The sequence below is a fragment of the Meriones unguiculatus genome, chromosome 11 (assembly GCF_030254825.1).
Source record: "Meriones unguiculatus strain TT.TT164.6M chromosome 11, Bangor_MerUng_6.1, whole genome shotgun sequence".
Lineage (NCBI taxonomy): Eukaryota > Metazoa > Chordata > Mammalia > Rodentia > Muridae > Meriones > Meriones unguiculatus.
In genome coordinates this window covers 40,788,421-40,814,055 of record NC_083359.1, presented here as the reverse complement: position 1 = coordinate 40,814,055, position 25,635 = coordinate 40,788,421, and the positions used below count along the sequence as shown (strand labels likewise).

At 49.5% G+C, this 25,635-nt stretch overlaps 1 protein-coding gene across 1 annotated transcript; it reads right to left on the bottom strand.

Moving 5' to 3' along the window:
- Positions 1-213: 213 nt before the first annotated feature.
- On the bottom strand, positions 214-25,628 carry Kctd5 (potassium channel tetramerization domain containing 5). Its single transcript, XM_021644786.2, has 6 exons — positions 25,329-25,628; positions 12,668-12,776; positions 11,275-11,366; positions 9,682-9,777; positions 7,834-7,959; positions 214-1,991 (listed from the first exon to the last, which is right to left on the bottom strand). Exons 1-6 carry the CDS (start codon positions 25,578-25,580, stop codon positions 1,962-1,964), a joined length of 705 nt encoding a protein of 234 aa, XP_021500461.1. The 5' UTR covers positions 25,581-25,628; the 3' UTR covers positions 214-1,961.
- Positions 25,629-25,635: the final 7 nt, after the last annotated feature.

Below are 25,635 nucleotides of genomic sequence, written 5' to 3'. Positions count from 1 at the left end.
ACCAACCTGGCTGGGTTGGCTGCATGACAGAACAAAGGATATACAAGGTTCAGGGTGTGGGCAGCAAAGACATCCCTGTTGACATCCTTGCTTCCTGTGGGAAGCAAGTCCTGAGGGAACCTGGAAGAGGCTGCTTTCTAGCAGTGGGAGCGCAACGTCTTGGTTTACCAGCATGCACTTCAGGAGGGACGGCACTTCACATACTTCAAGACATTAACAGTTGCTGAACGCATTCATAAATACACAATTTTATTTACTATTTTCAGGGGAAACTTAGGCATTAAATGGTAAGCTGATAAAACACGGATACCTAAAAAAGTATAAAAGTATAAATATCCCCTTAGAATTTTAGTGAATTAAGTTTTAATATCATTAAATTAAAAAACAAAACAAAACAAAAAAACCCACAAGCCTATCTATTGTCAAGATCATAAATCAAACAATGCTAAGTGTCCAGCAACTCCCCAGAGCATTCCCCACGGCCAACAGCAGAGCCACTGCCCCCAGAGTGTGCTGGGGAGGACAGGGCTGCTGAGGCGCAATCAACCCCATAGAAAGGTTTTTACGAATCATTTAAGCCAAACATTTAACAACATACAACAGACCTTAGGAAAGGAGGTCAGTCTTAGATGCTGGAGAACTTGACTAATCAGTTACTGGCAGAGAAGGAAGAGGGTATAGGCAAGAAGTTTCTGGAAGCATCTGAGACAGTGTTAGAGGCTCTGACCTGCACATGGGCAGCCATGGCAGTCAGTCTACACAGCCCCCTTGGGAGCCAGGGGTCAAGAAGCACAGAGCTTGCTTGCTTGGGCCAAGTTTGTGGCCTGCCTCACCCCTACCCAGCTGAGAAAGGTCTGTTTCAAGCCAGCAGGCGCAGCCTCTGCAGGGATCTCAGCGGCTCCAATGTCAGATGAACAGAGCCCATGCAGGTTGTTCAAGTCCCAGACACTCCAGAAATACAAGAGAAGAACTGCATAGTTATACAAGGAAGTGAGAGCCAGTGAGAAGGAGACATGTTTGCGCTGTAAACATCCTGAATGTTCAACATGACCTGGAGTGTGAGCTCCAGAGCCAGGTGGACAGGCCTCCCGCCCCCGCCTCCATCCCAGGCACAACGAAGGCACTGGTATGCGCCAGCTCCCCCACAAACCCACAGTGGGACATATGAGGCAAAACCTCTATCTCCCTTAAATGATTTAACAGATCAATCCAAAATGTAGCAACACTTTTAGGCATTTCTAAAGAGTATAAACACCGGGTGGTCTATCCATACTTTTAAAAAAGGGATACAAAGTCCTCTTGCCTGGAAAATACAAATTGAGAAGCCTTGATGATCCCGGGCCAAGCTGACAGGCTAGAACAAGAGCCTGGCTCTGAAGGGGTGTAGTCCAGGGGAGGAGCCCAGAAGTAGTGATGATGTAGAGGCTGCCTTTGTCAGGAGCCTCAGCTGAGGTCGAGAGAACTCAACCAATCATGCTGGGAGGCAGAGCGGCCTCCCTGACCCAAGGATGAGGGCCTGGTGCTCACGTGATGAGCAGGCACTCACGCCCTAAGCCACAGTGCATGGAACAGGAGTTGCAGCTGCAGCCCCTCCCTCCTGGCAAGGCCCAGGCTGCTTGCTGCAGACCATGTGTAGCACCAAGGACCCTGTCCTTCAAATCACCTTCAGGAATGCACGGGCTGGTCAGCAGCATCCTGCCTCAGTCCCACGTAGCACTCAGAAAGAACAGAGCGAGGCCACTAAGCCTGCCAACCCAGCCCTAGCTGCAGCCCCACGGGGAGGACTGGCTTGACAGCTGGACTGTCTCTCGCCACCCACATCTGAGGCAAAAAAGGATCCACACCCAGATCTCTAGAGAAATGATCAAAAGCAGGTTTCTTCTCACAGCCATGCTTTCTGCACATGGCGGTTCACTTTATCTTGGGAAAAAGAAAATCATTTCTTCAGCTGTCAGTACTCCTCACATCCTTGAGCCCCGTTCTTGCAAAATCTGAAAAATATAAAATGTAGTGTGAGGATGTAGGCTCTGACCAAGTGTCCTCTCTGTTCAGAAAGCAGAGTCTAGACTTGCTTGGCTCAGAGCTCAGAGGAAGCCGCAGCTGTAGGCAGGGCCTCAGCTAGCTGACAGACAGACTTGTACAGTGACAGCGGGCAGCTGGCAAGAGCCTCCAGGTCCCCTCACATCCAAGAGATCAACCCCATTAATCAACCCCATTAATGAGAAGTAGGTCTGCACCCTTTCACTGATCCCAGCCCTTGGCTGACATCAGAAAACCTCCCCAAGTCAGCTAACCTGCAGCACCTGCTGCCTCCTTACCCTGTGGTCCCACTCTGGCTGGAAAACGGCACCATCCTGGCTTCCTTAACCAGTACACCACGGTAAGCTGCATATATCTAGTAGGGGTAAAGTTTCTGGAGGCCTTCAAAACATACTAGGGCTGGGCACATTCTGCTGAGCCAAAACCCAAAAAATGAGCCTCTAGGGCTGGGATATGATATGACTCCAGGTAGAAAGCTTCAGAGCCGAGGAAACCTCACAGGTAGCCATTTGGTAGTTGCTCACAACTCTGAGCCACCTTACCTAAGTCTGGGGGGATATGTGGAAGGGCTCAAAAGAAGATCAAGTTCTCTCACGTTGCTCCTACAAGGCCACCAGCACCCGAAATGCTGTGCCTGCCCTTAGGCAGCCCCACTAGGCTGTGGGAGACCTCCATCACCACGGTAGCACCTCAAGGAGCTTCCTAGGGCTAAGAGATCGTGCTGTTCCTTAGCCTGACAATGGCAAGCTCCACAAGATGGGTAACTTCTGAATGCTCCAGGACAGCTGGAAGTGACTCTAGGTGCCACCCTCTTACTAAAGAATCAAGATCTCAGTCACCACAGGTGAGCGTGCAGGTTGGCAGAAGTGGTAATGGGAGTGACAGTGTGAAATCCCAGGGGGCTGAGCTCCACCAGGACCCATAACAGCAAGAGCAGCATGCCACACGCTGAGGCTAGGCAGCACTGTCTGCTCTGGATAGTGCAAAGACCTTACAAATGCTCCTGCCTTTCTGTCTCCACAGGGAGGCACGGGCATGCAGTTCCTTCTTGTGAACTCCGGGATCTGGGGCCTGCTCCAGGTTTGCCTGTGGGAACCACTATTTTGTTCTCACAAGTCCAGGGCCACCAAAGCTCAGTCCCTAAAGGCTCCCAAGAAGTCTGGGGCTTGGAAAGATGCCTCTGCTCCCTCCAGGGCACCTCGTGGTGACTCTCCAGACAACCTGATGGCAGGTATGGCTCTCTTGAGTGTCTGTCCTTCCTACCATGCCTTAGGTTGAGTATGTGTTATAGCTCACACCCAAGGCAGGTCACAGTTCAGTGTCTCCTACCCAGGTGGCTGCAAAACCCGTCTCCAAAGGGATGTCACAACTGAGGCTCTGAAACATAAACCAGTACCTGATTTCAAACACTAAATAGTGAAAAAGGAAATGAGAAATTTATCTCAGTATGGTTTACAATAAATTATCATCCCTTTAGGCAGGTTATGATGACACATAGTTAAAGCCAGCTACTGAGGAGGCTAACACAGGAGGATTACTGGCCCTAGGAGTTTGGGACTAACTAGCCTGGGCAACAAAGCCAGACCCTCTCTCTTAAATTTCATGTTTCTTTTTACCTTTTAAAAGTATGGAAAGGGTCTTACTGTGGAGACTGGCTGGCCTGAAACTCACATTGATTTACCTGTCCCTACCTCCAAGTTCTAGGATTAAAGGTGTGGATCACCACCCCTTGCCCTCTTACCTTAAAAAAAAAAAAAAGTTTAAACATTTATCTTATTATTAGTGTACAAGTGTACATGTATACACACATGTCACAGTGTGTGGAGGTGAGACAACAGCTTTCAGGAATTAGCTCCACCCTTACATGGGTTCTGGGAGTCAGAGCTGGGTCACTAGGTTTGCGAGGCAAGTGACTTTACCCACTGAGCCATTCCACTGGCTCTGTTTTGTTTTGTGAAAAGATTTCACTACACAGCTTAGGCTTGGTCTTGCCTCAGCCTCCTAAGTATTGAGATTGCAAGTGTGTATGATCATGACAGCTTCACGGTGAACTCTCTTAAAGGGTTAGATTATGAATACGTTAAGTATCAAGAGACAAAAACTGCAGCTGTTACATTATGTAACAGCAATGGCTTAAAAGTACAACTCTGAGTCACCTGACTCCTAGCACTCAGAAGGCAGAGGCAGGCAGCCTGGTCCAGAAAGTGAGACTAGGATAGCCAAGGCTACACAGAGAAGCCCTACCTTGAAAAACCAAACCAAAAAAAAAAAAGGTACAACTTCAAGCTGGAGGGTGGTGGACACGTCTTTAATCCCAGCACTGGGGCGGCAGAGCCAGGCAGGTCTCTGTGTGTTTGAAGCCAGCCTGGTCTACAGATTAACTTCCAGGATAGCCAAGGCTACACAGAGAAACCCTGTCTCAAAATCAAACAAACAGTACAACTCTAGATAGCAGGGTGTGATGGTGCCCGCCGTTAATGACTTTAATCTCGGCATTTAGGCAGCAGGCACATCCTTGTGAGTTCAAGACCAGCCTGATCTCCACAGTAAGCTCCAAGCCAGCCAGAGCTTACCAAGTGAAACTCCATCTCAAAAAAAAAAAAAAAAAAAAAAAAAAAAAGAAAAGAAAAAGACAGTTCTTAGTTCCAAAGCTGGGACCCGAGACCATTCCTTGCTTCCAAGATGTCAGCCTAGATGCCTGGCTGGCCAGGTACCTCCTCACACTCGCTGTGCACTGGGCTGCCCTTGGTGCAGCAGTGGGGACTCCCAGCCTGCAGCTAACTGTCAAGGAGCAATGCTCCTCTTCAGCAATGCTCATGTTCCTAAGGTTAGTCCTGCTCCCGCCCACTCACTGGCACAACAAGAACCAACAGGCCCTGTTGAGGTGACAAGGCACTCAGGGACTAGCACAGGTCTGGCCTTCAAGAAGCAGATGGTAAGAGGAGGCAGAGAGGGCCTGGATGGAAAAGGACATGAGGGATGAGGGCCTGTCCAATCCTAGTGGAGATGGGTGCAAACCTGAGAACAAAACCCCATGGGTTTTCATGTTTGTTGTATCAAGGCTCAGCAACTTATGTGAGGCTATGATCTTATGACTGACAAGAAGGCCACCTACAGGTTGCAGGTAGAAATGAGTAAGCACTCATTACTCAGACCCAGGAACACTCCTGAATTCACACCCACAGCTTCACATGACCCAAAGCCCCAATCTTGCCCTTGGCATCCATGGAGGGACACTATGATAGAGCAACAGCCAGCGTTCGAGCGACATGGGCCCCCCACGCCTCCTACAAGGAGCTCTAAGCACAACTATCAGTTTCTGTCAACTACAGGATGTACAGAAGCACAGTGGAGGGGTGGAAGTAAAAGTAAGCAGGGGTCGGGGCCAAGGAGACTACGGTGTTGGGTCTACCTGAAGGGCTGCAGAGCTCACCGTGACATTTACACTTAATCTGAGTCACTGCCTTGAAGCCTCGTCTCGTCTTCGTCACTCTGGTGTGAACAGCAGGAAGTAAGGAAGAAGACAACTGTCAGCCTAGCCTGGGCAGAGGAGGCATGCAGTGTAGAAAACCTGGGGGAATCCTAGGTTTGGCTGAACTGTGCAGTCCTCCACCTGCAGCAGGCACCTCACAGCTCCCAGGCAGACCAAGGAGCTGGGCCCTGCCCAAGGGGACTTTTGTCATAGCCCTGGCTCCTGGAAAATGACTTAGAGGACCGTTGACCTGGCTTCATCAAAGGCCCACTGCATGATTAGAGGTGGGGCCTTGGTCAAAGGATGAGGTGATACTCTGTGTCACACAGGGGAAGGATTGTACCTGTCTACACAGAGGGAGGGTTTTCTTGCTCCTGACCCCAGAAATCTCCTCTAGTAGCTGTACTTCTCTGAGACAAAAGGAGGCCCTGAGCCAGAGTGCTGCATTCTGAATCAGGGCTAGATTGCAGGTCCAAGGGCTAAAGAAGGCTGATGGCTAGTACTAGAAGCAAGGTACTCACCTGGGGCTGGTCCCTCACTCACAGACGGCTTCACTCCTCACACACGACACAATCCTGGGCCCTAACAGCCCTTCCTCCTAACATCCCCACTTGAAACAGGAAAAGACTGTGGCAGCACCACATGGCCACCAGATGCTCAGGGGACATCTTCGGACAGGGCTCAGTGTGAACATGGTAGCTGCTGACCATAGAGGACCCCATAGAGGGTGGCCTTGTGTATATGGTGTTTCCAAGCTCCTGTGCACCAGGTCTGGCTCCCATGGCCCTGTAGCTTTGGAGACCCTGAAAACTACTGCTGTCACGTGCACTCAGAAACTGTACTGGCTGCTCTACTTTAGTGTCAGAAATTTTTGAAGTGAGAAACAGGGACATGTTTTCAATAGCAACTTGAGGCCACGCCTAAAGCTTCCTCACAGTTCAGAGTATGTCCTTTCGGCATCTATAAAGCCATGGAAGAGAAAGAGCTTTGATAGAGAAAGATGAACCCTGAAGCCATATAAGTTTAGGGAGAAAAAGGTCTTAAAGGTAAGTGTATAAAAGAGTCCTGTCACTGCTCAGAGACAGAAATGTCCTTCTATGATTACTTTAGAGGCTCTTGAAGGTAGGGGATGCCTGGTACCCAAGACCCAAGGGGAAGTTTGCCCCAGGCTGGGTGTTGGAGTTCTGGCTGCTGGGCCTAAACCCTTGCACAACTCATGTCATCCCGTGTTTGGGGCAGCAGTGGCAGAGGGCTACCCTTTACCCCCCCCCCCCACCTCTTATGATCACACAGAGGCTAAGGACAGGAGCTCCAGGAACCTGGGGGGGGGGGGGGGGAGGCTCTGAAGGTGTACTATATCAGCCAATGGCGAAGACATCTGTCATGTCACAACGTGGGAGCCCTGTTGGGATCCAGTGGCTTCTTGGAGATCCTCTGGAGAACTCTGTCCCTCAGTTCTTAAGTCCTCACCCTAAAGACCAGGAAAGGCTAAATGGGAAGTCCTAGAAAGATAGAAGTCACCTAGGGACTACTGACTAAGGGTCATGTTGCCATCAATTCCCCGGCCTATCCTCTCCCAAACTCCTATGCCCTCTGGCAACACCCTGGGCAATGCTGCGGCTAAGGTAACCTAAGCAAGGCCCCGAGATTCCTGGCTCCCCGAGATGACCGCAAGGCTCTGCAAGCCACACCAAATGGCCCCAAGGCCCAGGGATCATCCAGGCCAGGCCAACAATTCACACTGCTGGGACACGTGCATCTGTCTGCCTGAGCCCCATCCATTAGGCATTCGGGGGAAAGGTCACCAAAGCTGGTCACTTGAGAGTAAATGAGGCAGGGTGCGCTCTCACTCTTGCCTAACACTGCTCTCCAAAGAAGACAGAAGATCCCAGTGCCCTGCAGGGCAGGACTGAAGAACAATCCCTTTTACACATTAAACCAAATGGAAAAGACCAACAGTGTGCAGCTGACTCAGCTGCTGTGCTAAAAACCTGAGCTCAGGGGAGTTGCCCTCTACCTGTGTCCCAAGACCTCCCTTGACAGCCGAAGCTGTCCCCAGAGAAAGCAGCCACAGCGGCAGTCCTGATGCGCAGGCCCAGCCAATAGGGCCTGAGGCTTAGGCACTTCTAGGAGCAACTCTGTGGTCTTGTGGCTATGAACATGTGCTATAGTGGCGCCTCCAGCTCTGACACAACAGGTGGCTTCATGTGATGATCTTTAGCTACCCAGTAACTAAGATTTTAAAGGGAACAGCAAAAATAAGCGAGGCAAAAATAAGAAAAAAAGCTAGCTGCCAATGTAGGGCCCCTACTGACACTCACCTTGGCCTTCTCGCTCGGCTCACTGGTTGTGCCATATGGAGTGTTGTGCAGCTCCTTGGAAACCACACAGAGGAACTCAGCCTGGTCTTCATTTCCATAGTTGTAAGAGGAGCCAATGCTGACCAGCTGGAAGGGAGATACAGTCTGTGACAACGCGCAGTGGCTCAGGTGTACCTGGCCCCCAGGAGTGACACCATGGCACACGCTGTGGAAGCTCAGGAAAATGAGAGCTAGCTTTAGCCAGGAGGTTCTTCCACAGAACTCCCGGGAAGCAAAGCCCCAGTGCACTGCAGGAGCCCACACCTGCACCCCCGTGTAATTGCACGGCATGCTGGAACAGGTCCTCTCTGCAGACTCTGAGCTTCTCCTGGTGCTCCTGGCTGGGCCCTAGGGGATGACGCCTGGCTACCCTGCACAGGGAAGAGGGGAGCAGCATGCAGGTTAAGGCAGGTGAGAGCCGCAGCCGGAGTTCACGCACCAGCCCAACCTGAGGCCCTACTGCTGGCTGTCCTTGTCCTGACAGCAGCCAGCAGCCCTCCTGGGGTAAGCTCTGCAGAGTAACTCTAGCCCTGCTCAGGGCAGAGAACCCCAGGGCTATGCTAGGAACAGAGGCTGATAGCACTAGAAGCACGGAGCACCAAGAGAGAGCCTAGCTTGACTCAGACACTGAAGGTGATGTCTTGCACTTCCCTGTACCCTTGCCTGCTCTGATATGCCTCAGAAGCCTCCAGGTCACCAAGCATGCTACTTGGGCCAGGACCATGCTCATTATTCCAGTTATGAGTCCCAGACAAAGCTGAAAATAGACATCAAGCACTTTCGTTCTTTCAAACACAAAATAACTCAAGGGAAACCACTGTAGCCATAGCAAGTTGAGTAAGCAGTAGTGGCTCAAAGGTCACTATGTGTCTACACATCAGAAACAGAGAGAGAAATCTACCGCATGGGCAAGCTACTCCCCTCAGCAATGGGGACAAAACAGTTGGAAAGGGGGGGCTACCAGGTGAGACGGCCTGCAGGGGTGTCGGCTGATCAGGAAGTTGTGGGAGGCACTGCTGAGGGGAACACATACACCCGCATCTCCCAGAGACTCTGTATCCTTGCAAGGCAGCTCTATTCTGACCTAATCAATGACCCCTGAGGGACCCTAGGCTGGACTGGCCACCTCAAAGGGACTGGGTTTCACCCTGGTTCTCTGCAAGCTTGTCAATTCAGTACTAGTCCTGCCTTGGGGAAGCAAAGTGTACCTTACCAGTCAGCATGACTCAGGTTCTCCTGGTTTCACCAGCAAGAACTGATAGCATACAGGTCCCCCAGCGTGACTGCACAAAGGTCAGAACTGAGGGGAAAGAGGAGTGCCTGTGCTGCTCTGGGATCTAGGATGGCTAAGGACAAAGCCTTGAAGGTGGTTATGGGAGGACAATCTCTTCCAGCCAGAAGTCACAAGACAGCAGAGCAAAAGGCGCTTGGCTAGAAATGAGGCGACCCAGTTCACAGATCCAGAAAGGGTAACAGCCACTTTCTAGTGGGTCACGTGCCAGGGACATGAGAGGCAGGCTCTTCCCCAAGCCTCTGATGTGATTCTGACAGGGTCTGGGCCCAAGACACATGCATACTCAGCCTATAAGACCTGCCAGGGACCCCAGCAGGACAGAGACCAGGCAGCAGCTGGTGTGTGGGGGCAGGAAGCACTCAGCTGAGCTCTATACACGGGTAAGTGCTGGACATGGCATGGAGCAGCCTCAATGGAAGAGCTGGCATTAGAAAACCACCACAAAGTGTCTGAGAGGATAGGGACTAGATAATGGTCCTGGGATCTGAAGATTCTCATGAGTCCCCATTCATCACCTGCTCGAACTTCCAGCCGTCTGACATGGTGGACACCATCTGTGTAAGCTCCTCTTCCTGGCACTGCAGCACACGGTACACGTGCTTCACTGGCATCTGCAAGGACAAATGCCCCAAGACGTCAGGCCCCACCACGCACCCAAGCAATCCTAACCTCATATCGTCACAAGTCAGTGTCCAAAGCAACATGAACACACCAACATATCCAACCCACAGCCTCAACAGCTGCTGTTGCAGCTTCCCTGTTCAACTGCAAAAATGTTTCTACTTCTAAATTCCAAAATAAAATGAGTCATGTTCCTGAAATCCTCAGGGCACCTGTGGCTAGGTAGGAATACACAGAAAACCTTTGCATGTTCCATGCAGGGCTACACAACCTTTTGCTTAACCTTCCCCGCCCAACAAAGACTCCCTGGGCAGTTCCAGGTAGGCTGTGGTCTTGGATGTGGAATGGGGACAGTCGAGAGACAAGTCTGCCCTTCCACAGCCACCAACATGTACAGGACAAGTAAGGGTCCTAGGTTGCTGTTGATTTGCTGTTGTTTCTCACTAGTGGCAAACGGGTAAGAGCCATACCATGGCTTTGCTGTCACCCAAGTGCATCAAATAGCAATGTTTGATACATTTCTGTGAGGGCTGGCCCTGCCAGGAGAATTGCTTTTACCTCCACTATGGAGACAGAATCTGACATAGTCCAGACCACATGGTCATGAGTGGGATTCGGATAAAAGGAAAAGAAGAGGCAAACTGAGGAAATGGGGAACCTTCAGGACCTTTCTAATGTACCGCTGAAGAGGAGCCTCCTTCTCAGATCCCTCCCTCCCTGAGTGGGCTGAGCAGAGGGCAGAAGGCTTGGTCAGGCGTGCATTGTGTCCCCCTCTCCTCCATCAGGGAGCCAGAGCACCACCGTCTAAAGGTATGCGGTGGACAAGTACCTGGAAGCAGCATGGCAGTGAGGCTGGTCACAGGGGAGAGGCAGTGAGGGTTTTAAGTGGACCAAGCCCGGGTGTTGCCAGCATTCACTTTGTGAGCTGGGAGAGGGCGTAGCTGCTCTAAAGTGCAGAGCCAGGTTGCAGATAAGCCCAACGCCAAGCCTTTCCTCAGAGGTGGGACCACTGCCGACCTCACACAGCACTCACAACACACACTTGACAAGCGCAGAGGCCCAGGAAGCCCGACTCCTCCCAGTGACTGCACAGACCACCAACATCTGTGCCACCTACCTCCCAGCTCACCACTGCTCTTCTCTGCATGCTAGCCACAGGCCTTTGCACCTGCAGACCAGGTCTTGATAGTGTCCCATCAGAGGCCTCTGCCCTCCAGCATCTTCATTCTCCTCACAAGGCCTCCCTCTCATCCATGCATTCACCACACAACTTCCACATAACTGTCTGTCTCCACTGACAGCAGCAGACTCCCTGGTAATTGGCCAAACTGAGGTGTATGGATGAGGCAGATAAGGAAGAAGAGAGCAAGGCCTGGGGCACCAGGACGAGGACAGGACAGTTCTGGTCCAAGGCCACACACAGGGAAGCCAAACCTGCTTACACACCAAGGCCTGGAAGCTGCCAGCAGATTAGTCACCCGTCTCACCTGTGATGTTTTGCTGTCTCGTTCTCTAATTTTGTCCTTTACAAGTTTTATTAGTGAGGTGATATTGTAAAATTCTGCTTCCTCCAACACTCCTGAAATAGAAGTAAATAACTGTGATTTTCACTAGATGTGAGCAAAGTAAGTATTTCATCCCTGTACCCCATCCCTAGCCTGCAGCCCTGTGTCCAGCCGGCCCAACACCCTCACAGAGCTCTTTCAGGTCTCTGTTCACCACAGCACTGACAACGAAGGTCAGGTTACTAGACAGACTCGTTGCGCTGTCAGTCACTACAGACGACACACAAAGGCAGCACGCCTGCGCTCAGCCCACAGACACTGGGGGATAACTAACACCTTTTCTCTGCAGCCTGGAAGCCTGTCTGTGCTCCTGGCTCTTCCTGGTGGGAAAAGTGTAGAAGCCTTGGACTCCTGCATGTGCCCAGGCACATACACCTCATGCTCCCCTGCTCAATGAAGAGCAAAGCTACCCGAGTCACTCCTGGCTCCAGCGCTTTCCCACCGCCTGCTATCTAATGCCCCACATCCAGGACTCAAAATTTCCCAGAAACTTAAAACTAGATTGCAAGAGCCCCGCTTTAGAGCCTGCTTTTTGCAAGGCCTCATCTGTACAGGCCTTCATTTCTTTAGCTTTCCCACTCCTAAAAGGAAGCCACAGCTAGACCAGGGCAGCTCAAGGTAACACATGTCATGGCAACACAGGAAACCTGGGAAGGGCAGAATGCGGGGAATGAAGTATAAAAGGCTCCCAGGCAATAAGCGTGGCTCTCACAACCCCAGAGCAGAACTAGGCCTCCATATGACAATCCACACAGCAACACAGTAATCAGAGACTTAATGAGACCCTAAAGAAAGAAGAGCCATGGTAGGAGTCTCAGAGGGAAGTGGCACAATTCAACCTACGCTAACAGACACAGGGAAGGTGCTAGAACCTGTAGGACCTTCTCAAAATGGCCCTGGATTTTCTGAATCAGGAGAAGCTAGCTTGGTGCTGTGTATCCTGTGGTGTGTGACCAGAGAGAAGGGTGGCCAGCGAGGAGACCATGCAAAATGTCCAGGATCCCCAAGTTGATCTGTAAGGAGAACAGGCTCCACACACCACTCCCCAGGACTTGTAAGAGTATCCACGGGACACAGCCTCTCACTGCAGAAAATGAAGCAGCTCTGGGACCTGGAAGAGCAACCCACACTGCACCACCATGACACCCGACACCGCCTGCAGCGCGGCTTTCGGCCACTTGGTACACATCTCAGGTCCTTCAGCAAAGCAGTTCCTCGCAGAGGCTCTCGCCTGCCGCGTCTTCAGGTAACCAACCAGCACTTCTACCAGGTGCCAATGCAGAGCTCAGGTGTCTGCAGAAAATGAACAACTCACCTTCCTCTGCGAGGTCTTTGTTAATAACCAGTTTTCCATGTCTCAAGTAGTTCAGTACAGGTCCAAAGTAGGTGGGATCTCTGTCGATTAAATAGGCACCCGTTTCATCCTACAGAGAACAAGATGCTGTCAGTTCCTGTGTAGAAACCAGTAGTTCTGCGGTCAGACTAAGGCCAGAGCACACTCAACAGCACTAGCTGTGTGGGTTCCACCACAGCACATGCACCTCTCAGGGGACTTCCAAGCATTGTTTCCTGCATTTTGGTCTAAGGCAGGTCTCAGCTATGTCTACTGATATGTCAGCTCCCTGTGTCTACTGATCTTAGCCGATCAGGTTATTCCTCCAGCTCCAAAAGGCTCTAAGAAACAGCTAAGAAGGGATGATACCCACAATTCAACCCCTCATCCCCATCACAGGACAGGACAGCTATGCTGTGTAGGCCGGGACAGCCTTTGACCCTGCCAGTTTTCTGCCATGTAAGCCAGGCTGGCCTTGAACCCACACCTCCTACCTCAGACTCCTGAGTGCTAGGATTACCGGTGTGTACCACCACACCTTACTCCACGGCTCAACTTCCAAGACTCTGGAGACTTAGGCCTTAGCAGCCTACTCTCCTTGTTCCAGAGCATCCCGGAGCAGAAACCCAAGACTGGGCGCCTAAGCAGCAGTACACTGGAGAAAGCACCCCTGCTGCTAACCCTGAAGCCTACTGTTGGGAGCCTCATACAGCAACAAGTGAAGCCTGAGTCAGTGGCATGTTAAAGCAACCACACAGCATACCCTCATTTCCTGCTGAACCACAGTCCTTGGGTTTTGCCAATGACTATAGCCTCTAACAGAACCCTTACTCTGTGGTCAGTGGTTTGTGGAATTTGAGCCATCCCTAGGACAACCTATGCACTCGCCTGCTTGCTCTGACAGGGCGGTAGCCCCACTTGAGAACTGGCAGACATCCTCCCATGCTCAATATACCTATCTCCATGGAGGACATCCTCCTGCAGTATGGGACACATTCAGCCCCATGTGGTATCTCACACCATGTAGACTGCTGGACACTGATATACAGGATGAAAGGGGTCAGAGGAGGTGTAGCATTGGGGACCAAAAAGGATGATGCACAGAAGCTACAAGAGAACATTCCTGCCTAGGGTGTGGGCCAGTGAGTTTCTGTCACACCCTATTCCAGACCGGCCACAGACTGGCTATAATTTGGGGGCTGCCAAATCTGACAGGGATGCAGACCTTCTGTTGTGGACCCACTCCTCCACGATGTGGCCTGATACCTGCTTCTGCACATAGTGGGTTCCAAGGTCTCTGCTAAGGTGAGACCACCACCCAGTTTTCTTACCAGCAAGGCCATGCCAAGTAGCAGGGAAAGAAAATGACTCCATAAATTAATACAGCATAGTGGCTTTCCTGAGCAGAACACTGTTCCCATAGGGCTCCTGTAGGTGCAGATCATGAAAAAAACCGCTGTACTCACTGCCCTGTGGGAGCAGCTAGCCAGTCTAGGCACAGAGGACACTTTGGGGACTGTGTGTGTGTGTGTGTGTGTGTGTGTTGGGGAGGGGTGTTCTCTGAACCCCTTGGATGTAGCTGCCCTTGTGTAGCGGAGCTCATCAAGCTCTCAGCCACAAAGCAATGAACCTTCAGAGGTCTGTCTTCACAGACATCCATTTCTGTACATGGGACTATAAAAACTAGTGGTTTCAAGGGTTCTTCCCAACATCCACAGGCGCAGAATGACAAAAACTTTTTTCTCAGATCAAAGAGAGAAACCTGAGCTGTGGCTGACATCAAATCACTAAGGCCTGGGAGGCAAAGATGATGGAAGCCAGTCGCTTGCCCTAAGCTCCTTTCTCTTCCTAAGGTCTCTGTTCTACCCAATGTGATCGTCCTGGCTCCATGACCCTCCCAATTTCATCCTCATCCCCTCATCTAAGGACAACAGGTCAAGCTATCCCAGGGTTCTCAATTCTGCCACCTGGCCTTTATTCCTTACAGCTACCTGGGGACCTGCCTTTCCGGCTCTCTCAGTCTTCCTGACCTCACTCATCCAAACAAAGCCAAATTAAGGAGGCCTGCTTTCAACTGGGCAGCGGCAGTTGTTCCATATTAGAGACAGCCACAAGCAGGCTGAAGTCTGGAAAAAAGAACGGCACCACAAGAGCTCTCCTGTGTGTTCATGTGGGAGAGGCCCCTGCAGTGTGACATTTCCACATCACCATGCTCAGAAATATTCATGGCTCAAGGGCCCCTTGACAGACCACTGGTGGGTCAGGAAAAAAAGGTCAGAGGAGGATGGGCTCATCCCTACCCAGGATACTCTTGGGGCCTCTCTTGTCATGCTGGCCATGGCTTCAGAGTCCAGTCTCCCTAGCAACAAGAAGCCAAAAGTCCTCCTGAGTACGAAGGGGGAAGACAGTAAACGGGGAAAAGGAGTGACAGGGAGAAACAGGAGGAAGCTGTCTATTGAGCGTTCTCACTCTGCAGCTTCCTGGAGACTTCCAGAATGACAAGTGCCACAAGACTACATGAAAGTGACCTAGGCCCCCCCAAGCCCTGAAGGAAGACGGGCATGGACACTGTGGCAGATAAGAAGGAGCCATTAGCAGTAGATGAGCTGGCATTCCCACTTGGCCTGAAAACCAGGAAGGAGTGCTGAGCCTCAGCCCAGCCATGTTCACTTGCAGAGCCTGGCCAGCTCATGTGCTGGGTGTGGTTGGCTGTCACTGAACATGCCCGATGCGAGGCAGCTTTTTGACAAATGCTTTGAAAGAACTCCCCTCTAGATCTGCCCTCTAGCCTACAGGCCCTCTGGCTTAGAAAAGGACACCCCTGAACACCTCTTTCAGGCAAATGATCAGTTAGAATGACAACACCTTCTCAGAGTACTTAAGTGAGATCCTAGCCATAGTATGAATGTTGAACAGCAGAGGGCTGCACTCTGTCCACACCTCTTAGAGCTGCAGGCTCACCACCATGAACTAACAACTTAGCTATAAGCTTCAGAAGTAGCAACATGGTGACATCATTCCAAGAAAACCTTTTACAGCTGCAGACTCTTCTAGCCAATATTCTGTGCCTTGCAGCCTAGTGTCCTGTTTGCCTAAAACCCAGCTAAAAAGGAAGGGCAAGCCATCTACTTTGTGGGGTCCTCCATTTGCATCCAGTAAAGAAACACTTTAGATGGGGAGACTTCCAGAAAAACACCACCAAAGTAATTTTAAAAAATTGCTGAGCCAGGCTCCTCGAGGATGAATAACAGGAACCTGAACACATATACAGCCTTCTCCTGGCTAGTTAGGGAAGGTGGTAAGTGCTGAGAACAGCAGGATAGAAACACGTGGGAAATGAAAACAGGGAGGGACCAGGCAAGGAGTCTTCCACATAAACCCAGAAGCAGCAATTGTCACAAGCTGGGAAGCAAAGTTGTAGCACCAGGCAAGGCAGTGGCCCTAGGTTGGTTATGTCCAAAGGTGTAAATTTCCATGGCTTAGCTGGGTTTCTATTGTTGTGCTTAAAAAAACAAAACAAAACAACAACAACAACAAAACCATAATAAAAAGCAACTTGGCAAGGAAAAGATTTATTTCAGCTTACAGTTCCATACCACAGTCCAGCACTGAAGGAAGTCAGAGAAGAAGCTCAAGCCGGAAGCAAGAACTAATATGAACATGCAGGCGTGCTGCTTGCTTGCTTGCTCCCCACGCTTGCTGACCTCCTTCATATAGCACCCTGGACCATCAGCCTAGAGGTGGCACCAGTGAGCTGGGCTCTCCCATGTCATTTGTTGATTAAGAAAATAAACCACAGTCTAATCTGGTGTGGTTATGTTTTCAAGTGATGTTCCCAGATTGTTGCGAGCTAACATGAAATTAACCAACGGGGCTCGAGAGATGGCTCAGAAGTTAAGAGCACTTGCTGCTCTTGCAGAGGACTCAGGTTTAGTTCCCAGAATGCACACAGTGACTTACACCACATGTAACTCCAGTCCCAAGGGATCTAATGCCCTCTTCTAGCCTCTCTGGACACCAGGAATACACACAAAACATATACATACATATATACACTCATAAAATAGAATACTTAGGTCATTTTAGCTAGGTAGTGGTGGCACATGCCTTTAATCCCAGTACCGAAAAAGCCAAGGCAGACAGATCTCTGTGAGTTCCAGGACAGTCAGGGCTACACACAGAGCGGCTCTGTCTAAAATAAAATAAAGTAAAATAATAAAAGTTAACCAACACAACTGACCTAATTGTCAACCTAATACACAAACACATCACTGTTAAACCATAACCTTTCCTTTCTTGTTGTCCCCAAGATGTCATCAATACCAATATCACAATATAAAACACATTCCAAACTCTGAAAGTTCTAGTCTTTAAAAATTCAAAAGGCTTTAAAAGTCTTGTCTCTTTAAAATATTCATGATCTCTCTAAAACTCCAAAGTCTAGGCTCACACTTCAATGCTCACAGGAATCAAGGGAAAGCAGAGGATCATTTCCTCTATGCATCATCTCACATCAGCTCTCTATCCAGTTTCTTCTAGTGGCTACCTCCTTAAAGCAGGGCTTCCTTAATGCAGGTCAGCTGCCTGGACAGCCACAGAAGCCAGAGTCTGGAGAAAGAGGTACTGGGGTAAACACACCACTCAAATCAAATTCTTTAGGAGCTGTCTATGGGAGATCTCAACTCCCACAGTAAGGGCCAAAGTCCAAGGCCAAGCCCATGTCCACAGAGTTCCACCATGACATACATGGCAGTGCTGCTCAGGGTCCACTGTGGGAGACAGCATTCCAGGCTGTATTCATGCGTGCAAGGCTATGCTAGGAGACTGACAAGTGTGTCTCCAGCACTGCATAGACCAGTGCTGATAAAGCAGCTCAGGTGCTCCTTCCTAACACAGAAATAGAGAAAGCCAGGAAACAGAAATCCAAATACAAGCCTTCAGTTCACTCACATAAAATCAGTAAGGCACTTTTTCTTTTCTCTTTCTTTTCTTTCTCCCTCTTCTTTTCTTTCTTTGTCTCTTTCTTTGTTTCTTTCGTTCTCTTACTTAGTTGGCCTTGAATTCACTGAGATCCACCTGTCTGCCTCCTGAGTGCTGGAATTAAAAGTGTGCTCCTCCATGTCAGGCCCCAAAGAGGACTACTGATATGCTGACTACAACGACTGGGGCCAAATAAGGCAAGGCCCCACTGTCACCTGTCACCTATATCAAGAACACACAAGATGTAGAAGGAAACCAATTCTGAAACCTAGTAGATTCAAAGAGTAGTCAGGAAGCAGCCAAGACACATCGCTGGGGTGTTGGCTTTCTCTCCCGTTCTGTCGTGATTTAGAGAAAAACCTGTTATATTGGTATGGTGGGAAGGTTTTTGTTTTTCCATAAAAGCACCAGAATTAACCCTGCTTTCTCCACAATATTTGCCTCTACCCACCCCCCTTCCCCGTGATTCTGTGTCTGACCTACTTGTGGCAGTAGTGGCTGGAAATATGTACATTCCTCTCCAAAGGCATAAAAAAAGGATCACGGACTTAGCACTGAACACTGCATGAGAGCCAACTTTGCCCACGCATACATGTCACCTGTCCACATATGTGAGACAGGTTGCTGGTGCCCAAGTTGGCACTGAGTGGGCATAACACGGAGGCTGAACCCCACGCCTGAACTACTACTGGCCACTGAGCCAGGCAGGGCAATTTTCAGGCCTCTAAGATGGTTTTCCTGCCTTGTCAGGGTAGCTGCCTACAGACATCTTTCCAAGAGGGGCAAATGGGCAAAGGCCAGGTTAGGGCTGCATCAAACATGCTCCTAACTCCACAAATTAATTTCTAAAGGAAATAAGCTCCAGAAACAAACCTGTCTCAAGCCTGTGTCTCTGGAGGGGAAAGGGCTAGTAAAAGGCTGGTCACTGGTCATCCAATCAGAACACAGTCCCGTGCTACTGTTGTGCCCGAGGGCATGACCCTAACACAGCCTCGTGAGTTAGAAATAGCATGCAGACAAGAGTTGAAGTCACTCCGCCTCAGGGAAGACTCGAAGCTGAAGACGCAGGTGGAGAGTGTCACAGGAAGCCTGCGGTAGTTCTGTGCATCACTCTCCAGGCTCAGGCGCACCTGCACCCATCCCAGGGAAAGGGACAAGGCACAGCCACTAGGAAAGAACTAAAATTAAGAGGAGAGTGTTGTGAACTAAATCTGGAAGAATAGTCCATCAACTATCCCACTAAAAGACAAACACATTGAATTTTGTGTGTGCCAACAGCATGCACAATCAACCTAATTACACATGCTTAGATTTCACTCTGAAATTACCCATTCAAGTGATACATCCACATACAAACCTTTATTTCTACTTTCTTGCTTTGCTTTATACATATGTCACATCTTTGATCCAGAAGAGGTCTTAGACATCACCAATTGCAAACAAAGAAACCGAGGCCCAGAGACCCAGAAGGCTTGTCAAAGAAATTCAGATTTGTAGCACGAGCCCAGAGCTCCAGACCCCTGCTTCTCAGGCCTGCCGCCTGCACAGCAGCACCCCTCCCCCTACACCTCAGCCTTTTTTCCAAGTGCACTGGAGCTAAGGAGAGCTAAGCACTCATTTCACTTTTCTTGTGGAACCCACCAGAACAAGGGCTGAGGGGCACATTACCCTAAGCCCTGAGTTCACCTCATCACCAAAACTACCTCGGAATAGGGGGGACACAGCGGCCAGACCTCTGAGTGAGCCTGGGGGGCTATGGGGTGTATCAGGACTCTGGAACATTGTGAGCCTTAGTGTGACCTTAGCCACCTCCCACTGGGAGAGCTCTCAGAACTCAGTCATGACTTGAGGACCGTATCCCTATCCCAGATGGTACATAAAGAACTCCTGCCCCTAGCTGAAAACTAGAATTGAGGACACTGGTAAAGCTTGCAAGATGTGAGATTTGTGAAGTGGACCCCCAAAATAAGGCTCCTCATGGAATCAGCATGCTTGGAATTCACTCAGGGCAGGTTTCTTGAGCTGAGGTCTGCTATAGTGTCCTACAGACTTAACAGACAGGAGAAGCCTTCACGGGGAGAGACTTGCCAACTCACCAGAGCCCACCACCTGTGTAAATAAAACTGCCACGAACATCTGCATCACCACAGAAGGGGTCGTCCACTCTCCAGGTTTCTTGGGAGGGTTTCTCCCTAGATACACAGAAAACCTACACACAATCTCCCCACACTGCCTCCTTTCCGGCAGTGACAGTGTGTATTTAGCAGGCTACAGCAATCATCAGCCAGACAGCAGAGAAGAGAAACATGAAATGTGACCACTGAGATGGATCCAGACCAGGTGTGCCTAAGGGGAAGCCTTTCCTGGCTCCAGCCTTCAATCCTCAAGCAGCAGCCCCTCCATTCTGGCTAACAGGTCAGCAATCCAGAGCATCTGGCCAGGACAGCCCAGAGGGCCACGCTCACCTGCCAAGTCCCCTCAGCTATCTCCAAGGCTACTATCCTATCAACTTCAAGGTGGCCTCTACCCTCCTCACATGTGGCATATGGGTAAATAAACTGAATTCCTCTTTACCTTCTTGGTAGGCTAAAAAAGCAGCCCTCCAGCTTCTCCTTTTCCTCTTCTTTCCCCTCTTTAAAGATTATCCAGCACCCAATGGCACTACAGTCTGTTTTGCAAAACTAGGCCAAAAAGTGTAGAGGCCAACTGCCAAGGAAGCAAGAACCCACCAGAACAAAGGCTGAGGGGCACATCTACTCTAAGGCCGTCTCCATGAGTACCGGGTGCGGCACCAAAGCTCCACAGCCATATCTCCTAAGCTTGAGGCATCAAGGATCTTCTAAGAAAACAGTGCCAGACCAGGCGGTTCTGCCCCTTCCCACAGCAAGTGGAGAGCAAGCCGCCCCTAAACAAGGCCTAGTGAGAGTCAGCTTGCACCTAAACAGGGGCAGCCTGCTGGCATTTAGCCTTATAGACCCTCCCATTGGCTAGTAGCCCAGAGTATGCAGAGGAGCGAAGCACTGAATAAGCAAAGTGCAGACAGAGCTCTGGAAAAGAACCACTGTGAAGCCTGCATTGAGGCCTGGGAAACAACAGATACCTCCCACCCCTGAGCCTCTCTCTGCTCCTGGGACCAGGAGAAATATACCCTCTGAGAAAGGCTGGCTGCTAAGTACCTTGGCCTTATTGTTCTTCTTCAGTTCTGAACTTTCAGAGCCAAAGCATCCATACCCCATCTGAAGAGAAATGAGAAGCTCCAGGAACATTTGATGGAGGAAAGCTGGCAGGTGGCCAAAGTTTTCTGACCCCTGTGTAAAACCAAAGCCAGGCCCTGCCATGCTGGACAAGCACAACTAAACTACACTAGCAGCGGACAGAAAGAAGAATGGCTTTGCACCTGCCAGCCACCTCAGAGGATACCCTGAGACAAGCTCTCCTCAGAAAGATCCAACTCCTCATGAGATGACAAGTCCTCTTGGCCTGCTCAGGACCAAGCGGCTTCTGAATGAGAACACAAGTGACCAGACATAGTGTGGACAAGCACCCTCAAAGGGGGCAAGGGCACAACACCAGGATGCACCATCAGGGCCAAGAATACACTCAGCCAAGAAGTAAAACACACGCGTGCCTTAGACACCCACTCAGCCTGTGGCTGCTGCAGCTCTGCCCAGTGCACAGAATCCTCATGGGGATTCTGCTGGCTAGCTTTTCTGATTTAGTTACATAGAACAAAATCTGCCATTTATACTCTAAGTAATCCCCACTTCTCTTGCCAAGCCACTGATTCTCCCACCTACACCCCATCCCTTAGCCCTGTAATATCCCTTCCCTTCTTTCTAACCCTAAAACTCACAGCACCAACTGTACCCAAAGCAGATACAGAGGACTGTAGGGGCCTGGCTACAGTAAACACTGTTTCCAAAGACCCACCTCTTGGATCTCTGTCTATAAGTTGGGACAGTGGCCCTCTACCAAGGGCAGAAGTTCATATGTAACTGGCATTTTCTCTAGACCTGGCTCAGCCAGAGACAGAACTCTATCTAGTTCAGGGCACCTTCCAACAACACAGTATTTGCTGTTTCCCTTTTTCTCCTGAAGCAGCATCATATTAAACCATGGGCCAGTTGAGCTACAAACAGCAACTCTGTGTTCAACATGACCTGAGATGCAGAACTAGAACCAAAACGGATCAAACATCAAGCCTTTGCAAAGCACTTCCCACAGGCAGCTTAGAAGTATCACACCTGGCCTGCCCCCAAGGACACCACTGAAGAGAAAATGACACACAACGGCAGATGCTCAAATGCACAACACAGCCATGGTCCCACTGGAGGATGTCCCAAGAGTGAGAATTCACTCAGGCTATCTAGAAAAAGAACGCAGCAGTGGGCTCAAAGCTGGCCCCTGAAATAATAAGTCAAAGGTCCAGGGATAAAGTATGGTGTGTAGGAAGTCCCACACTGGACTCTGGGGACATGGGGGACAGGTATAGCCCAGAGGCCTGGCTATGAGGCTGTGAGGACAGTCAAGTAAGCCCCAAATGTGTTTGCACTCTCTACTGTCCTAGCAATCTGCCAATCAACATCTTTGGAGCGTGTCTTCCATAAATTTACTTTCCCGCAGTAACTCGTGGCCTGGCACCCCAGACAACAGTCTGCTTTTGGTGCTCTCCCATCACTGTGAAACCCAGAAAGTTCCTGAAAGGTTTCTTGGGAACTTCTTCCCTTAAGTCTCCTCACCCGGGTCCCATCTTGTCATCACATTCTGCAAAGCTAATCACTCAATAAACACCAAATGCCAGAAAGGGAACCTTCCACCAGGCCCCTGTTCAACTCTAGGGAGTATCTGCCAGGTATCCTTCCCTTGATCTTAGCAGTGAAGTCAGAGCTTTTGAGATCCTTCCACGTGAATCAACATCCTGTTTATCTACCATCGTGTAATTAATGGCCTCCAAAGGTTAACACCCCTTCCCTTCTAACCTCCTCCTTAGGATTTAATTGTTAAGGTGGCATGGCTTGGGGCACTCTTTCATCAGAACATGGCTGGGGGAAGCACTACAAACACAGAACGTTTATGATTTGATTTGAACACTCTTGTAACACAACTAATGCGAATTAGGATTAGTCTTTCTAGCAACCTGTGACTAAAACAAACACTACCTACCATGACACCAAGGTTGTATCCACTATTTTTTCTGAAGATGGGGTTCACATTGCTTAGGCTAGCCTCAACTCCCAATTCTTCTGCTTCTACCTCCCAAAATGCTGATATTATAGGTGCTTTCCATCATGCCTGGTACTGTTATATTATTTTTATGCTCTGAACTATGGCTTGATAATGAAATCAAATGTTATTTAAATAAATTTTATATTTATTTTACATTGTGTTGAGTGTTTTGCATACATATACGAATGTGCACCATGGGCATGCCTGATGCCCAAAGGGTCAAAAGAGGGTGCCAGACTCCCTAGAACTGGAGTTACAGATGGTTGTGAGCCACTCTAAGGGTTCTGGGAACCCAATCCAGGGCCTCCGCAAGAGCTCTAAGTGTTCTTAACCACTAGGCCAACTTTCTCCTAAATAAAAAAATAATAACAAATAAAATAATAAAAAAATCAACTAAAACATATTCTGATAGTGAATCCTTCATTGCAGTAAAGGAAATATACATACACACATTCACTTACATTTATTTATTTGTGTGCACTTGTAGGTCAGAGCACAACTTTTTTATTTTAAAGATTATTTTTATTTCATATGCATTGGTGTTTTGCTTGCGTATATGGCAGTATGTCAAACCCCTTGAAACTGGAGTTAAAGACAGTTGTGAGCTGCCACACAGCTAGGAATTGAACCCAGGTTTCTAAAAGAGCAGCCAGTGCTTCCAGCCACTGAACCATCTCTCTAGCCCACACTTTTTTGTTTTGTTTGTTATTGTTGTTTTGAGACAGGCTTTTTCAGTGTATTTCTGGCCATCCTGGAACTCGCTCTGTAGACCAGGGTGGCCGTGAACTCAGAGATCTGCCTGTCTCTGTGTCCCAAGTACTGAGACTAAAGGGGTGCACCACCACTGCTTGGCTCAGACTATAACTTTCAAGAGTCAGTTTTTTCTTTCCACTACATGGGTCCCAGAGACTCAAGTCATCAGGCTTCATTGGCAGCAAGCGCCATCTCGTCAACCCAATAAGGGTAACTTATAAAGTAATCTTAAGAGACAGTAAAATGAAGAGATGTATCTGACTTTAACTATGCTCAAGTCACAGCTCTAAATCCATTGTTCCAGGAGCCAAAGGACAAGGATGATTTAAAACCTGATTTAATACAAAAGACAGGGATGCTTGAGTAGAATGACTATAAACATTCACTGTTCGAAAAGTCCACAATAAAAACATATACTCTCACAATAAAAAGAAAACACAGCTGACAAAAACCTATCTGGAGACTTTTGTCACTCTCTGGAAGGTCAATTCTGTAAGAGTAAAGAGATCTAGTCAACTCAGAAATGGGAACAATTGGGAGGATGATTGTGAAGGATTAACACACTAGTCTCAAACCCTAATTTCTTGATTGTTTTGCAGTAACTCAAGAATTGTTATTTCCTGGTCATAATGCTGGGTTACACTGACAAGGTGCTCTGTCAGGCCTTTTGAAGTGAAATGGGCTCTCAACCTTTCTGAAAACATCCTGAGCAGCAACTTTCAAGCTGGCAAGGCATCAAGTACCATCACATAGGCTCAACCAGAAAACTCACAAAGTTCGTATAAGGCTTGTAAACTGCCTTGGGGGAAAAGGGGAGAGAACTTTTTTTTTTTCTAAGTTTCAATCCTGCACAATACTGAGTTATCAATTAAGCACTACACCACACAACTCTTGTAATGGTAATAATCAAAATACTTTCTATTACAACAGCTGTAACAGCGTTTAATAATATGAACGATAAACAAACTACAAACTACCTCACCTGGAAATTCCTACCCTTTTGGAAAGGCAGTGGGAAAACGAAGTTTGAAAAGCAGATCGAAACGGATTCTCTTCCTGGTCTCTCTTTGACAACCCTAAGATTTTTCTACACTTGGTCCCGAACATGAATTCAATACAAATAATTCATATATTAGAAGTAAAATGATACGTTTGAACATTTTTACACAGGAGGTACCTTCTAAGAGCTGCGGGGCCTGTTCATGTTATGGATGAGAAGGATGGAGCATAAACTCTGCAAGTTACTGGAAAAAAGGCTGCCACTGTGTCAACCCCCACGGCCTACGTTTACTTAAACATCTGGAATGTGAAAAGACCAGATGAATGCAATGGGTTCTCAGGTTCCAAAGCCAGCAAATAGCTGGGGCGGTAGTGTTCACACACGCTAGGCAAAAGAATCTAGGAAGAAGAAAGTAGGGCCACAGCAAAGCCGGGGTCCTTCTCCTCGACCGAAGAGCATGAAAGACACACACACACACACACACACACACAGAGAGAGAGAGAGAGAGAGAGAGAGAGAGAGAGAGAGAGACTATTAATCAGAGGGTCAAGTGCCATCCTCCCTCCGGCCCGGGACCCTGGGCTCAAGAGTGCCCGCTCCGCTGACCGTCCTCAGTGTGGAGAGGCGTGTTCCACGGATGGCGACTAGGGCGGCCAGCCCCCCGCTGACCCGCGAGGCCCTCACCTTGTCCGAATCTAGGTCTGGGTCCGCCTGGCACAAGCGGTACAGGAAAGACTTCGGGTCCCGGCACAGCGTCTGCCGGGTGGTGAGGAAGTAGGTGCCGCCGACGTTGAGTCGGACCCACTTGGACACGCCACTGGGGCGCTGTGCCAGGGCGCCGAGGCCAGCACTGCAGCGGCGGCACAAGCCGCCCCCCAGCCCCGCCCCGAGGCCGCCCGGAGCCGGCAGCAGCAGCTCGCAGTGATTCTCCGCCATGATCAAAACGAGCCCCGCCACAGCACCCTTCGCCGGAAGCGCCCGTTCCTTAATA

Excerpts from the sequence above, each read along its gene's own strand:
- Kctd5 (XM_021644786.2), bottom strand. The coding sequence starts at position 25,580 with ATGGCGGAGAATCACTGCGAGCTGCTGCTGCCGGCTCCGGGCGGCCTC. Across the intron at positions 12,777-25,328 it reads CAGACCTAGATTCGGACAAG|GATGAAACGGGTGCCTATTT; the intron begins GTGAGGGCCTCG and ends TGTTCTCTGTAG. Across the intron at positions 11,367-12,667 it reads CAAAGACCTCGCAGAGGAAG|GAGTGTTGGAGGAAGCAGAA; the intron begins GTGAGTTGTTCA and ends CTTCTATTTCAG.